The 14,973-nt window shown below is 41.9% G+C and overlaps 1 protein-coding gene across 5 annotated transcripts in view; it reads right to left on the reverse strand.

The window, feature by feature from the left end:
- Positions 1–14,973, reverse strand: part of ATP8A1 (ATPase phospholipid transporting 8A1) — a 226,199-nt gene that overhangs the window by 95,740 nt on the left and 115,486 nt on the right. For all 5 annotated transcript variants that reach the window (XM_061164668.1, XM_061164664.1, XM_061164663.1 and 2 more), the window contains one exon: positions 3,828–3,966. In XM_061164668.1, the coding sequence (XP_061020651.1) occupies positions 3,828–3,966 (139 nt within the window). The remainder of the gene's footprint in view (positions 1–3,827; positions 3,967–14,973) is intronic.

Raw genomic sequence — 14,973 nt, forward strand, 5'->3', positions numbered from 1 at the left:
TTTAACTGTGTGGATCACAATAAACTGTGGAAAATTCTGAAAGAGATGGGAATACCAGACCATCTGACCTGCCTCTTGAGAAACCTGTATGCAGGTCAGGAAGCAACAGTTAGAACTGGACATGGAACAACAGACTGATTCCAAGTTGGGAAAGGAGTACGTCACGGCTGTATATTGTCACCCTGCTCATATAACTTATATGCAGAGTACATCATGAGAAATGCTGGGCTGGATGAAGCACAAGCTGGAATCAAGACTGCCGGGGGAAATATCAATAACCTCAGATATACAGCTGACATCACCCTTATGGCAGAAAGTGAAGAGGAACTAAAAAGCCTCTTGATGAAAGTGAAGGCGGAGAGTGACAAAGTTGGCTTAAAGCTCAACATTCAGAAAACTAAGATCAGGGCATCTCGTCCCATCACTTCACGGGAAACAGATGGGGAAACAGTGGAAACAGTGACAGACATTAATTTTTTTTGGCTCCAAAATCACTGCAGATGGTGACGGCAGCCATGAAAGTAAAAGATGCTCACCCTTGGAAGGAAAGTTATGACCAACCTAGACAGTATATTAAAAAGCAGAGACATTACTTTGCCAACAAAGGTCCATCTGGTCAAGGCTATGGTTTTTCCAGTAGTCATGTGTGGATGTGACAGTTGGACTATAAAGAAAGCTGAAAGCTGAAGAATTGATGATTTTGAACTATGGTGTTGGAGAAGACTCTTGAGAGTCCCTTGGACTGCAAGGAGATCCAACCAGTCCATCTAAAGGGAATCAGTTCTGAATATTCATTGGAAGGACTGATGCTGAAGCTGAAACTCCACTACTCTGGCCACCTGATGGGAAGAGCTGACTCACTGGAAAAGACCCTGATGCTGGGAAAGATTGAAGGCAGGAGGAGAGGGGGATGACAGAGATTGAGATGGTTGGATGGCATCACTGACTTGATGGACATGAGTTTGAGCAAGCTCTGAGAGTTGGTGATGGACAGGGAGGCCTGGCGTGCTGCGATTCATGGCGTCACAAAGAGTCAGACACGACTGAGCGACTGAACTGAACTGAAATGCTGACCTTTCTAGAACTCATAAATCCCATTCAGACCTCTTTCTTGAACTCTAGACTCTCACATGGCGGTGCCTACTTAATAGCATATATTTAGGTATAAAATAAACATCTCCAACTTGACATATCTAAAATCAGGCTCTTAACCTCCATCCAGAAAACTCACTCCTCCTTTAGTCTTCCTCATTTGGTTAATGGCAACTCCATCCTTCAACTGCTAAGGCTTGAAGTTACCTGGGATTCCTTCCTTTCTCCCACACTCTGTGTCTGATCTATCAATCCATCCTGTTGGCTGGACCTTCAAAAACACATCCAGAATCCAACCATTCCTCACCACCTCTACTTGACCACCCAGGTTCAAGCATCACCAGGTCCTACTTGGGTTAATTCAACAGCCTCTGGCCTTCCTGCTTCAATACTTGCTTCCCTTTGGGTCTATCCTGAGTCTAGCAGCCAGACAGATATAGTTTTTTTTTTTTTTTCAACAGGAAAGACAGATCATGTGTTCCCTCTGCTGTGTCCAGTACCACGCGGTGGTTTTCCATCTCGCCGAGGAAATGCCAACATGCGACAGCCGTGTAGGCGGCTCCGTCCAAACTGAGCTCCGTCGCACCGCTCCCCTCTCCTCCTGCTCTAGCCCTGGGCATCTCTGCTCTTTCTGCAGGACAGAAGACGGCTCTCCCAAACCATTCCAGGGACAAGCTCCCTTTCTTCTCATAGGCTGTTTCTGGGCTTTCGCTTTTTCAATACTTCTTCCTGACTTCGTGATTTAAAACTGAACCCCTCTGGGTAATGCCCTATTCTCCCTCCCCTGCTTTATTTTTCTTTAGAACAATTATTGCCATCAAATGTGTTATGTGTTTTTCTCATTTACTTTACTGTCTGTTTCCCTGATTTTTCCCTTGCTTTTTCTTTTTATAGGAATGCATATGGTCTGACCAGAATCTGAGTTCTGATGGCAGAGGCTCTGATGCGTTTCGTTCTGTGTTCTTCACTGACGCCGGGCACCACAGGTACCGTAATCATTTACTGAATGAATAACTCTTACTCTCCTTTTTCTAGGAACAACTTTTAGGATTCTAGAAGTTAAGGGCAGCTAGAAACCACCACCCTTCTCTCCTTTTCATAGGTCTTTTCACACTGGCTACATACCCAGGACCATCCTGAGGACTGCGCATCTTCCCCACAGACCACTCTTAACCCCCATACATTCCCCCTCTATCTGTCGTCACACGCTTTATCATATTTGCATTTTCCAGGTCTCCTGATTCTAAAGAATTCTGTTTCCTCATATAGCTTCTTTTCATGTTGTCTCTAACACCAGTGAAAATTTTTAAAATCAAAATTAACAACTTGCTTGGCTTGTAGGTTTAAATTCGCTAGGTTTTGTTTCTTTCTTCCCTCTTTTTGGCGACCCTGTGCCTGCAGGATCCTAGTTCCCTGGCTAGGGATCAAATCTGTGCTCCCGCAGTGGAAGTGTGGAGTCTTAACCACTGGACGACCAGGGAAGTCATAGTTTCCTTTTAAAAATTAATTTTCCCCTATTACCATCAACTTACTATGAATTTATAGTATTTATACTGTTTAATATAAATAGTATATTTATAAGTATAGTATTTATCATAGAATATACCCTTGATTACTCACATTTCTCAAAGGAATATTAGCTAAAATCTTTTTTTTTTACATAGATGATACTTAATGACTTTTAAAAAATGTGGTTTCAGTTTGTGAATATTCCTGAAATGGTTTCTTTAATTTTGGGAGAGTTTTAGGTATAATTTGTATCATCAGTATCATCCAGAGGTTGATGTCAGGGTTCACAGTGCTCAGGCAACATACTACTGCTGAATTTGGGGGAAAAAAATGACTATTTTTCTTGCACATTATTGGTACTACAGGCCTCTACCAGCAAACATTACCTTTCTCCTCTGTTACAGACTGAGTTCTGTCCCCACCTTCCAATTCATATGTTGAAGCCCCAAGCACCAGTGTGACAGCGTTTGGAGACAGGGTCTTCAAGGAGTTAAAGTTCCATGAGATTGTAAGGTGATCCCTCATCCAATAGGACTAGTGTCCTTATAGGAAGAAGACAGAAACCAGACGCTCTGTGAGCGTCCAGAGGAGAGGTCGGGCGGGGATACACAGAGATGTGACCATCTGCAAGCCGAGAGGGGCGGCCTCGGGAGAAACCAGCTTGCTGACATCTTGATTTGGGACTCCAGCTCCTAGGACTGTGAAGGGATAGCTGTCTGATGCTTAAGTCACCTAATATGCCATTTTCTATTATGGCAGCCTGAGCTGACTAATATAACCTCTTTCTGTAGAATCAGAATTAATTGTTAGATCAATGAAAACTGGCAAAACCTTACTTCCTATCTCAGAAATAACCTTTGGCCACAGAGACAAGTGTCAGGGTACAAGCTCGCCATAATCTGAGTCTCCAGACTCCGGCGGACAACTGCAGAAAGTTCATCCACGCGTGTCAATTATGGAGGTGAATTAGGGGCAGTCAGAGTTCAAAGGTGAGAGAGGGCACTCTCTGGCTGCAAGAGCTAAAGTTTGGCTGTATCCATAATCACTGCATCTTTAAAGGGGGCGCTGGGGCCATAAGTAAGTAGATAAGCTGGGCCAAACGACAAATAAGGAAACCTCAAAGTACTAAATCTTTCAAATCTTGAACTATCTCAAATCTATCCTCTAAAATGTATCAAAACATGTTAAAAAGCACCATGACATAACGTTTAAACTAGGTGAATTACCAATGTTAATGGCAGTTTCCTGCTTGTCTCCTGTAAGGATCCAGATTTTGATGTCTGCTTTCATTAGAGTTTCTATGGTTTCAGGCACTTGATCTTGTAATTTATCCTCAATGGCTGTAGCTCCCAGTAGTTGAAGATTCTGAAGAAAAAGAGCAGCAATATTTTTAAGATTAACAAAATGGTTTCGAGTCTTTTAAGAACAAAACATTAAGGTGTTTTAAAATCACAGACTAAATGATAATCCATGAATTCAGTGTGAATTCCAACTATCCCACTGAGTTTTTTCTCTCAAGGATCCCTAAATTTCATCCAGTACTTCTGACAGAAGAGTGAAGCTTCCTGATGCCTCCCTAAGGTAAGGAACTGATTCTAAACACACACACACACAAAGGTAGAAGGAGGGAATCAAAAACAGTTAAATAGGAGCAGGCGGCTACTACGCAAAAATAAAAACAGAAACTATGGAAGGTCACCACTGAGGAATAATCCGACTGAGCTGGTTGAAAAAGAGTAAAGTTACATGCTGACGTTATTAAGTTACAACGGGATACAGCGTCAGGAAATGCAGACACACAATAATCAGGATGAATACAGGAGCCAAGTGACGGCATTGGCCTCCGAAAGAAAGAACAGGCTGGGTGCTGCTCACCCGGTTCCCTGTTTGTGCAGCGGAAGATCAGAGTCCATCAAAGATCTCTTGCTTATCAGATGGTACCTTTCGTGTAAGACGGAACACAACCAAAACATGCTGTGGAAAGCTGTTCCGACAAAGAAGAATGCTTTCTTCTCTCATCTTCCTAAGTGGAGGGAGAGGGAGAGCAATCTCCTGGCTGTTAGGGAACCCTGGCTTGCCAAATGGAAACAGGTAGTGGTGCTTTTGGGCCTAAATACACAGGTATGTGCAACGATGGACTACGATTTAAACCTGCCTATCATGTGACCAGGCATTGACACCAGTTGAGTACCCTTCCCAATCGTGTTCTGCAAGCCACACCAACTCATTCTCAGTCTTAGGCATGTTCCCCATAAGCTAACCTCCAGAATGAACTGCTTCAGCATTTATCTTTCTTCTCAACCATTTGCTTCCTGCTTGCCTTCGTGTTTCATTTACACTATCAGACAAGGACAGAACAGATACAAGGGGAATTATTGCAAAGGATAGTGTCTGGGTTGGTAATAAGGAAGAAGGCATTCCACTTTCTATTTTTTCTCTAACATTAAGTCCTATTTACTTTTCATCAAAATCCAAGTCTAGAAATAGCCCCAAGTCTTGGTAAGTATGGAAAATAAAGTTATATATACAAACATGTAAAATCGAGAGTGTGTGTGTGGGTATAGTTGCTGAGTCTATTACTTAGGAATGTTTTTGGCTAGAAATAATAGGAAAATCTGACTAAAAGTAGCTTAAGTAAAGTTCCATAGTTCTTACATCATTAGTACTGAAGTGGGTATTTTGGGTAAAAGATGGTTGGCTTGACTGTATTTCCACTCATTCTCTAGATCTCTCTCAATGTCTCAATGTGACTGTCACAGCTACAACCACCACTCTGAAGATAAGAATAAGGAGGTGAAACGAAATGTATCCATCTCTTATTTGAAGAGCAAAAGGGTTTATAAAATTCCTCAACATATTTCTAAATATAGCAATTGGCCAGATGGTGCTACATGGCCATCCGTAACTATCAACATTTAACTTTTCTAGACTTAGTGGAGGTGGCAAGGCAGAATGGGGATGGGAGGAGGTGGTAAATTAGCCGGTTTACAGTCTCTGCCACAATGCTTAAACACAGATGTGTGCACACACATTCAGCTCAGTTCAGTCGCTCAGTTGAGTCCAGCTCTTTGAGACTGCGTGGACTGTAGCACGCCAGGCTTCCCTGTCCATCACCAACTCCCGGAGCTTACGCAAACTCATGTCCATCAAGTCAGTGATGCCATCCAACCATCTCATCCTCTGTCGTCCCCTTCTCCTCCCGCCTTCAATCTTTCCCAGCATCAGGGTCTTTTCCAATGAGTCAGTTCTTCCCATCAGGTGACCAGAGTATTGGAGTTTCAGTTTCAGCATCAGTCCTTCCAATGAACACCCAGGACTGATCTCCTTCAGGATGGACTGGTTGGATCTCCTTGCAGTCCACGGGACTCTCAGGAGTCTTCTCCAACACCACATGCATTAGTGTTTGTATATACATGCATGTAGGTATTTACATATGTACGTATGGACAATAGATACACACATATCCCCCACTGCCCTGCTCTGGCTCACCCTATAAGTCCAAATTCAAAAGCTACTCCTTTTTTGAAGTTTTCATTTACTTCTTAATTCAAGTTTTTCCCTCTGCTGTGCTCTGATAGAACTCTGCTTTTTTTTACACATCTTGGAAGTGTTTGTCGCTGAGTCGTATCTGACTCTTTGCAACCTCACGGGCTGTAGCCTGCCAGTCTCCATTGTCCATGGAATTCTCTGAGCAAGAATACTGGAGTGGATTGCTATTCCCTTCTCCAGGGGATCTTCCCAACCCAGGGGTTGAACCCAGGTCTCCTGCATTACAGATTCTTAACTGTCTAAGCTACCAGGGAAGCCCTTATTTTATCATATTAAGGTTAACTGCTTAAATGTATAACTCTGGTAGTTTTGTTCAAAAGTAGGGACCATGTCTCCAAGCTCCTTGTTGTATAAATGAGGTGACAGAAGCTCAGAGGGGGGCAGTGATAAACGACAGTGACATATGGGGTAAGATTACAGAAGGGTACGCTTTAGCCAAGATGTCCTGTATCGCCCGTCCCCTCCTTGTCCCTTGTTGTCAACGATGGCGCCCAGAACAACAGTCACCTCTCATCCATGTCGGCTGTAGTAAGTGAAATGGGCATCGGTGCGTCAAGGGCTAGTACTTCTTTATTCAAGTACTTCTCTACTTAATACTAAGGAGAGGAACAGATGGCGCTCTCCCTCTGGTTGCGGGCTGATGTCCCAATTTGGCAGCAGGGAGGGCAGGGCCCTGACTTGGGCATATTCCTTGTAACAACGCTGGCCTGGGCAGGAAGTGCTGACTCAAGGAGACCCTGCAAGCCCAGATGCTGAGGTGGTGCTGAAGAAGGGCTCTGGGGAGTCTTTTATAAAGAAAGGGAAGTTTTAAATGGAAAAAAAAAGCATGGGCCATGTCTTATTCATCTTTATACTGTATCCCCAGCACACTGATAGTCAGAGTTTGATATATGTGCAGAGAGTGAATGACAAAGAAAAAAAAAAAAAAAAAAAAAACCCAAAACACCCAAATCCAAATGTTCTAAAGTACTGTTGCAATCTAGACCATTTTCCCTGCAATACACTCCAAATAACTTATGCAGCTATTAGATGCTCTTGATGGATGACTTCTTAGTATATCATATATACGACAGGAAGGCAAATTTCCTTCTTTAAAAACACGGCATTACTTTATTATCTTTAATGGGAAGCAGATTTGAAATCTATCAAAGCCTGATGAATAATCATCATCAAGAAGTTCAAGAATGAAAAGGAAGACCAGTCCAGCATCAACTATGCTAGCCTCACAACTGCTGAATTTCAACACTGAGACAATGATTTCATCAATTCTTTCAGCTACTCTTAGGACGTTAGTAGCTAAATCATTCTGGCCCACATCCCAGCAAAGACCAGGATAGAGCTGTATTCAAATGTTAGATATTCTACAGAAGGCATGATAAGATTTTTAAAGGATCTCATGAAGACAGTTGAGTAACACATGCTCTCAAAAATTTTAAGCCAAAAAATTAAATTTTTTTGGTAATATTTCACAAAACCCGGGGGTAGATAATATGAAAGCCAAGATGTGAATACATTAATTAGAAATAAATAAACAAATATATTTGTATATTTTCTAGTTCTACTCTAAGGGGATAAATGAGCAGAGGAAGCACACAGGTATCCACTGCCCTGCACAAGCCTAATAAAAAATAAAGTGACTGCACGGGGGAGATTATATTGAAAGCACATTTGAAAGAAGGAAAGCAGCTGGCTTTGTAAAGGTAAAAAGGAAACATTTTTCAAACCAGGCAAAAATAAAGTACCAAAGATGTAGGGCCAGCCACGTACATGTTGAGAAATGTCATAAGCAGGTTAATGTGCAGTGTGTTGGTGGCTATGAGATCAGGAATTTCTAGTGAAACATTCCTGAATATTCAGCAAAACTGCAGTGGGTTTACTTAGCTGCCTGCAAAAGAAAAACTGCGTCTGAAAGCCTGTTAATTTCCCCTTTATCCTAAGGGCTCCTCCAGTACATCACTGACTAATCTTAGTGGACGGCCCGCAGCTTCCTTTCCTCTGGCCTCGATGTCATCTGTCGTGAGATTAGATCTTGAGTGATAGACTGCTCAGTCTCTGGAAATTAATATCTTTAGCTACATAACGATCATTAGGAAAAAAGATTTGAACTTTGCGTGCTTTTCCTGATCTTAACACAAGAGTGTTTAGGCTGTAATCAATTTCATCCCAAACATGTATTACCTTACACAGATGGCCACTAATGGTCACTATGGGAATTACATATTCAGCAAGTGTTGAAATGTGATAAAATTCCCATGGCATTTATGGAATTAAAAAAAAAAAAAGCCTAAAACACTAATTTTACTTTCAAAATGTAACTGTGCCAAAAGTTATAAAGGTTTCAGTTGATGTCTCTTTGGCATAGATTTAGTTATCACTGAAAAATTATGAAATAATATTTATTTACCCAGTAAAGTCCTCAATAATCTTATTTTCTCTTTTAGATGTTTCTGATGTAATTTTTTAAAAAAAAAAGAAGATAAAAATATAAAAGTTCTACCCTAGTAAAGATAAAAAGCTTCATGCAGAGTACTTAAAAAACTATGGTAAAATGTATTATGACAGATTTAGAAATATTTTTTCCCCAATACATGTATATTTTACTAAATAACAGAACCTCAAAGTGATTTATTCCATATTAACAAATATTGTGTCAGGGTTTAGATCTATTTTGTATTTTTTTTAAAGTTTGTGATATGTTCCTAAGTGAGAAAAAACACAGTAACTTGGGCTTGAGATTATAACACAGACTATTTGGCAGAAGTTTCTTTGAAGACAAATAAAAGAAACAATACTGGCGAATAAATGTTATCACTGGAGTAAATATGGATAAATAGTAGTAACATTTGGTAACCTTTACGACAACATAAAATAAGACTGTGATCCGGAGAATGAAGAAATATTTCCGTAGCCGAGAAACATCAGATAGTGCTAAGTGCTTTACGCTGATTCCGGCGGTTAGCAGGGAGGCTGAGGACACTATGTGAGACTGAATCAGGGTGCGGCTGAGCTGGGATGGTAAGAACAAGGCACCCAGAATAATACACACCCAAGGCAGTGGATGAGGAGTAAAACCCAGAGTAAACCAAAGTTAGAATTTTATATAAACCATCAGATTCTTAAGCATCTGTCTGTTGCTCAGCTTTTAGTCATCATCTGTCTCTGTGAATGGGTTTCAGCCTCAGTCCTGAAGCACCCTGGCCAGGGGGCCCTGTTTCCACCTGTATGCCCCAGACTCACATCCTGGGACGGTCCCCCTTCCAAGCACACACGCACGCCTGCATTCACACACACACACACACACACACACCCATGCGTGCCTGCACTGTCTCTCTCTCACACACCCACACACCTGTGTCATTGTGGGCAAGACAGTGGGACACAGCCAGAGCCCCTTCCTTCCTGGGATCTGTGCTTCAGAATCTGACCTCTGGGCTCCTCCCGGCCTTGTTTTCTGGCCGTGCCCTCCTCGCTGTTTATTGGCATCTGCTTCTCCCAGCCTCTGCTGCCTGGCTGTCAGCAGCCCCGAGCGCTGAGCCACAGGAGTAGGACTGGAGAGCAGGGATCTTCATATTTTACTGAAGGGCTTATTACACAGATCAGTGGGCCCTAAACCCAGAGCTTTTCACTGAGTTCGTCTCTGGGGAAACCTGGAAATGTGCACTGGTAACGAAGTGGCTGCTTTGAGGACCTAACAGCTCATCTCCAGCAAGGCTGACAAAACTCTTTCTACAAAGTGATAGATGGTAAATATTTTCAGGTTTGAGGGTCACACACTCTGTGCTGCAGTGACTCAATTCTGACATTGTAGAGACAATTTGGAAACACATGGGTGGAGCTGTGTTCTAATGAGACTTTATTTACAAAAACAGGTGGTGGGTGGAAGTGGTTCTTGGGCTGGAGTTTGCAGACCCTTGACGTGGAATAGTGGCGAGCAGCCCATCTCTGCATTGGCCTCCATTCTGACTGATCAGTCTAGATACTTCCTCGGTCAGTTCCAACCCTCCTTCCTCAGCCTGGCCTTAGGGCCTCTGGTCCCACTTCTCTCCTCTCCGTCCAATCCGAAACTACAGACAAAGCCTCTCAACTGTAGTATATGATTACCATCAGAGAAAAACAGTACTCTCCCTAAATAATCACATGACTATATGCTATATACTATCTTAAAAGTAAACATAAAATCTTCTGTGAGTACCAAAGATAAACACAGGAAATAAGTATTTTCTTAGTCTGGGTGGCTCAAAAAAACCCATCCAACATCAGTTAACATCTGACCTTAAATCCTAAAGAAGAATTAAGACTTAGCCAAGTACTAGGGAGATGTGGGGAGGGATGGGTGAAGAAATTCCAAACAGAAGACATCACATGTGCGAAGACATAGGTATGCTAAAGCATACTGTGTTTGAGAAGCTGCTATTTAGTCAATATGGAACCGATAAATGAAGGGAGGTATGTGGTGATTTAAACAACGCTAATTTCATAGGGTTGTTCTGATGATAAAACTGGATCAGTCATCTCAAACTCTGAATAGTAAGTCAGGAAAACGATGAGCCTGGAAGAGCTGGCAGGGAATGAAAATCAAAGTGGTTATTTTTTTTTATCTTGGGGATTCCAAAGGCACAGGGCATCTGGAAAAGAATTTCAGAAGGGGAGGGACAGGATCAGATTTATATCTCAGAAAGTTCACCGGTGGCCGACTGGGGATGGAATGGGAAGAACGGAGGGTGCAAGACCAGTTCAGAGGTTACGGCGGTCATCACACTTGTTAGCTTTAAAATATGGAAGCTCTGGAATATAGAGTCCCTCGTGGCCAGGGGCCTCTCAGAGGCATTCCATATGCTGGCTCTCCAAGACTGCTGCATTCCACTGGACGTCATTCACTCCTGTGCTTCCCTCTCAAAATCACTTTGCACACATCAAAGTGGCTGTATTTAAGAGAAGAGAACCTTGTCCCTCTGTCCTCTCAGCTAAAGCTGGGCTAGACGAAGCGCGTTAAATCACCGGCATGGCTCATTGACCTGGTTCTGGAGAGATCGTGCCACCCAGGCCAAGAAGGAGGTTTTGTCTTGGTGCTTTTTAAACCACAGAAATCATATTTGAACTCTCAAACAGCCAAAGGATTGCCAAATAAGGTCAGAATTCACACATCCAGCTGAAAAGAATCGGGATTTGAGAGGCCATTGGGTGTAGCCAGCAAAAACAACACATCCATCTTATCTGAGTGAGAAGCCAGCAAGACCCACTGCGGACAGTCTACCGCGAAGCGTTCACAATAAGGGTTTGCTCAGCCAGAAAGGAGGAGCGTGGGATTAGAGATCTAAGGGAACACTAAGTACTTTCAGTAAGAAGACTCTGAAAGAGGAGTTGAGGGAAAATCATGACAAGCAAACCCCCACCTCCACCTTGAAGGAGGATAGAGTATGTCACGTTACACACAGCTCGTCCCATTTCCTGAGCGGAGGGGTCCTGAACACACTGTCTCCCCATCCCAAGAGCTGATCTCATGATGACTCAACTGTATGCGTGGTTACATTTTACTTTTCAAGATGCCAATGTTTCACATACATTCTTGCTTTCTTTTAAACCACGAGCAGCATGACATATGGATCAGGAACATGCGATTTGGAATTAAGACAGAACTGCGATGTGAATGCCTGCTCAGCCAACGACTGGACATGCGCTGCCGCGCGGAGTGGCTCAGTCGTGTCCGGCTCTTTGCAGCCCCATGGACCACAGCCCGCCAGGCTCCTCTGTCCACGGGATTCTCCGGGCAAGAGTACTGGAGTGGGCTGCCATGCCCTCCTCCAGGGGATCTCCCCAACCCAGGGACTGAACCCGGGTCTCCTGCATTGGGCTTCCCTGGTAGCTCAGTCGGTAAAGAATCTGCCTGCAGCGCAGGAGACCCAGGTTCGATCCCTGGGTTGGGAAGATCCGCTGCAGAAGGAAATAGCAACCCACTTCAGGACTCCTGCCTGAGAATCCCATGGACAGAGGAGGCTGGTGGGCCACAGTCCACGGGGTCACAAGAGTTGGACATGACTTAGTGACTCAACTCACCTCAACTCACTCCCGTATTGCAGGCAGATTCTATACTGAGCCACCAGGAAAGCCCACTTAGCAAGATAAGGCTAATAACACGGCTGTATTAGCCATCCTTGCTTTAAGGATGAAAATTGATTGTTTATCTCAACTTTCTCTTTTTTTGTTTTTGTTTTTTTTGAGTAGTCAGATAGGAAAAAATGTTGAGTACTTACTTAAGACCCAGGGCTGTCTATATTTTTTGTATAACCCACTTGCTTTGTTAATATTAATAAATTATATGTATTGCAAAATGCAACAACAAATTGTAAAAAAAAAAAAAAAAAAAAGCTGAGATAAAACATAAGTAGAAACAGAGGTTATAAAGTTTTCTTGCTTACCCCAATGGCTCATTTTGCGTACCATGTTTTAGAAGCCCTGGAACTAAATAATCGAGTGTGGGAGCAGGGGAGCAGGGGACGTGGAGCTTAGTAAAGTCTCAAAAACTGGCAGGTCCCCTTAGTAGATAAGCTGACAGACTGCAAATGTTCTTAAGCAAACAGTAAAACAGGAAACTACTGGAATTTGAAACCACGAAATCACCAGTACATCATGTAAATTTTCATCTAGTACATTTCAGCTTTTAGTACAAATGAAAGTGATATTGGCAGCTACTAAGAATAGAACTGGTAGTTTTATCTGAAAAAGCATTCAATGCGAATACAGAAGTTACTGTGAACTTGGCAGTCATAAATGCTCAGGAGAAGTTCTGTTTTTCATTAAGCTTTATATTTCTCTAGGAATCCTCTACACCACTCGCCGCCACACGTTGGGAAGGGTGCTGGACTGCTGTTAGCCACCAGAGTGTAATGGTTGATCTATATTACGCCACATCAAGGCAGGCTTTAAAAAAAAAAGAAATCCCAGAAATGTCAGCCATACGTGGGGGGAGGAATCAAGGAAATAATGTAAAAAAGATCGCTAACTGCCTGGCTGTCCTGGCTCAGGGCCTATCGCACGGCCCAGGGTGCTGGGTCCTGCCACGACATTGTCCAGGGCTCAGTACTGCCTCACTCTCAGCATCGAAAGGAAGACAAGGATTTTCCCGTCCTCTTCCCTGTCTCTGCCCCCAGAGCCCCCAGAAGCACCTGGCAAGTGCTGGGGCAAGGGGCATTTGCTGTTGAATCTTTCCAACCATGTGCTTCCCACATTTATATGTTAAATAACTTGGAAAACAGGGTTTTTCTTTTTTTTTTTAATGACGGAGTCTGAATTTGTAACGAATGGATTCTTTAAAATCCTTATCTATCTTTTCTAACACATTCTTAAAGTCACATCCTTAGTGACAACACATTTGAAACCAACATATTCCACATGCAGAAAGCAGGCACTATGTGGGTAATAGAAAGCAGGTCTTCGTTAAGCAAACACTAAGTGAATTTAGCCTTTGAATTAATTATTTAATTTACTCATTCATTTATTCATCAAATATTTATTCAGTGATTAATACCAGCCAGACAGGCAGTTCTTGGAGCCACAGAGACAAATCAGATAAAACAATCCTGCTCTCATGAAGCTTCAATCTAGTGGAGGATAGATATTAATTGTGAATTATAAAATTTGTACATACAAGACACAACATAGCTTGATTCCAAGGGGAGCTAAACACTGCCAAAACTGTAGCTTCCTGATTACTATTAAGTTCAAAATTGAGCCTCTCTGATCCATAATTAATTAAAAAAAAATTTGGCAGAAGCATAGCATAAATTTTCGTTTTTCAAGAAGCATATTTTGCAATTTATGCCTCAAAATATGAGAAGAAAACAAGAACAATGTCATCATTAGGGAAATACTGTTTTGATCACTGCCCAATCTATAGATATGTATTATATAATACATCTCACTATTTTCTGCAGTGCTCAAGATAAATAAGTTGCTTTTGTAAGCATCTCAAGTGACTACAAGGTAATTCATGTAATGCTAAAGATATAATTGCATTTTCCTATTGAAGCAAATAAATATAAAAAATTTTCCAAAAACTCTATTTACCATGAAGGAATACCTTCATGTCTCAAACAATGGTTTAATTATAAGATATTCCCCATAAGTAACATCAGACCCCTCTTTACTACTAGTTTTCAAAGGAACTCATCAGCACGTTACAAGTATGAGGCAAATAAATTTTGCCTTAGAAATAAATGTGAAGTAGCAGATCAAAGAAGAAGGTGAGGCATCTCAGAGAAACCACTGCTAAAGAAGTATAAGGCCTGATAATTATCCTGCTGTTTATTTGCAATTTCTCCCTGACCAAGTACAATAAGTTCTTAACTTAAAAAGTAATCTAATATTTAAAGACACAGACCAACACTATAAATGGTTTCATAATCTAAATTATAAATCCAAATACACTGCCCTTCAAAAGAAAGAGGCTAAAGAAGGTAAAGCAGGTCAAGGGTGTTGTCTGAAAAATGAAACAACTGTAAATTTTCTCAAGTGGTGATAAACAGAGAAGAAGAGGTGTTTCCTGTCCACAAAACCCAAGTGATGCTACAGTTATCCTCAAACTGGGTCAAGACACCTCAAGTATCTGATGTGATTCTCATAATCCCTTCTGCATTTTAACCATGTGAGCCTTCTTGTTCCTGAACGTCTTGGGTTTCCCGGTAATAAATGTCACCTTCTTGACCTTTATTTAGTAATAGAAAAAAATGTTTCAGGAACATCTTGAAACAACTCATAGCATTAGAAATGATCTCTTTTTAATCCTGAAAAGTCTAACATCTGAATGAAAGTGCTGGAATCCAAACT

The sequence above is a fragment of the Dama dama genome, chromosome 17 (assembly GCF_033118175.1).
Source record: "Dama dama isolate Ldn47 chromosome 17, ASM3311817v1, whole genome shotgun sequence".
In the NCBI taxonomy this organism is placed as follows: domain Eukaryota; kingdom Metazoa; phylum Chordata; class Mammalia; order Artiodactyla; family Cervidae; genus Dama; species Dama dama.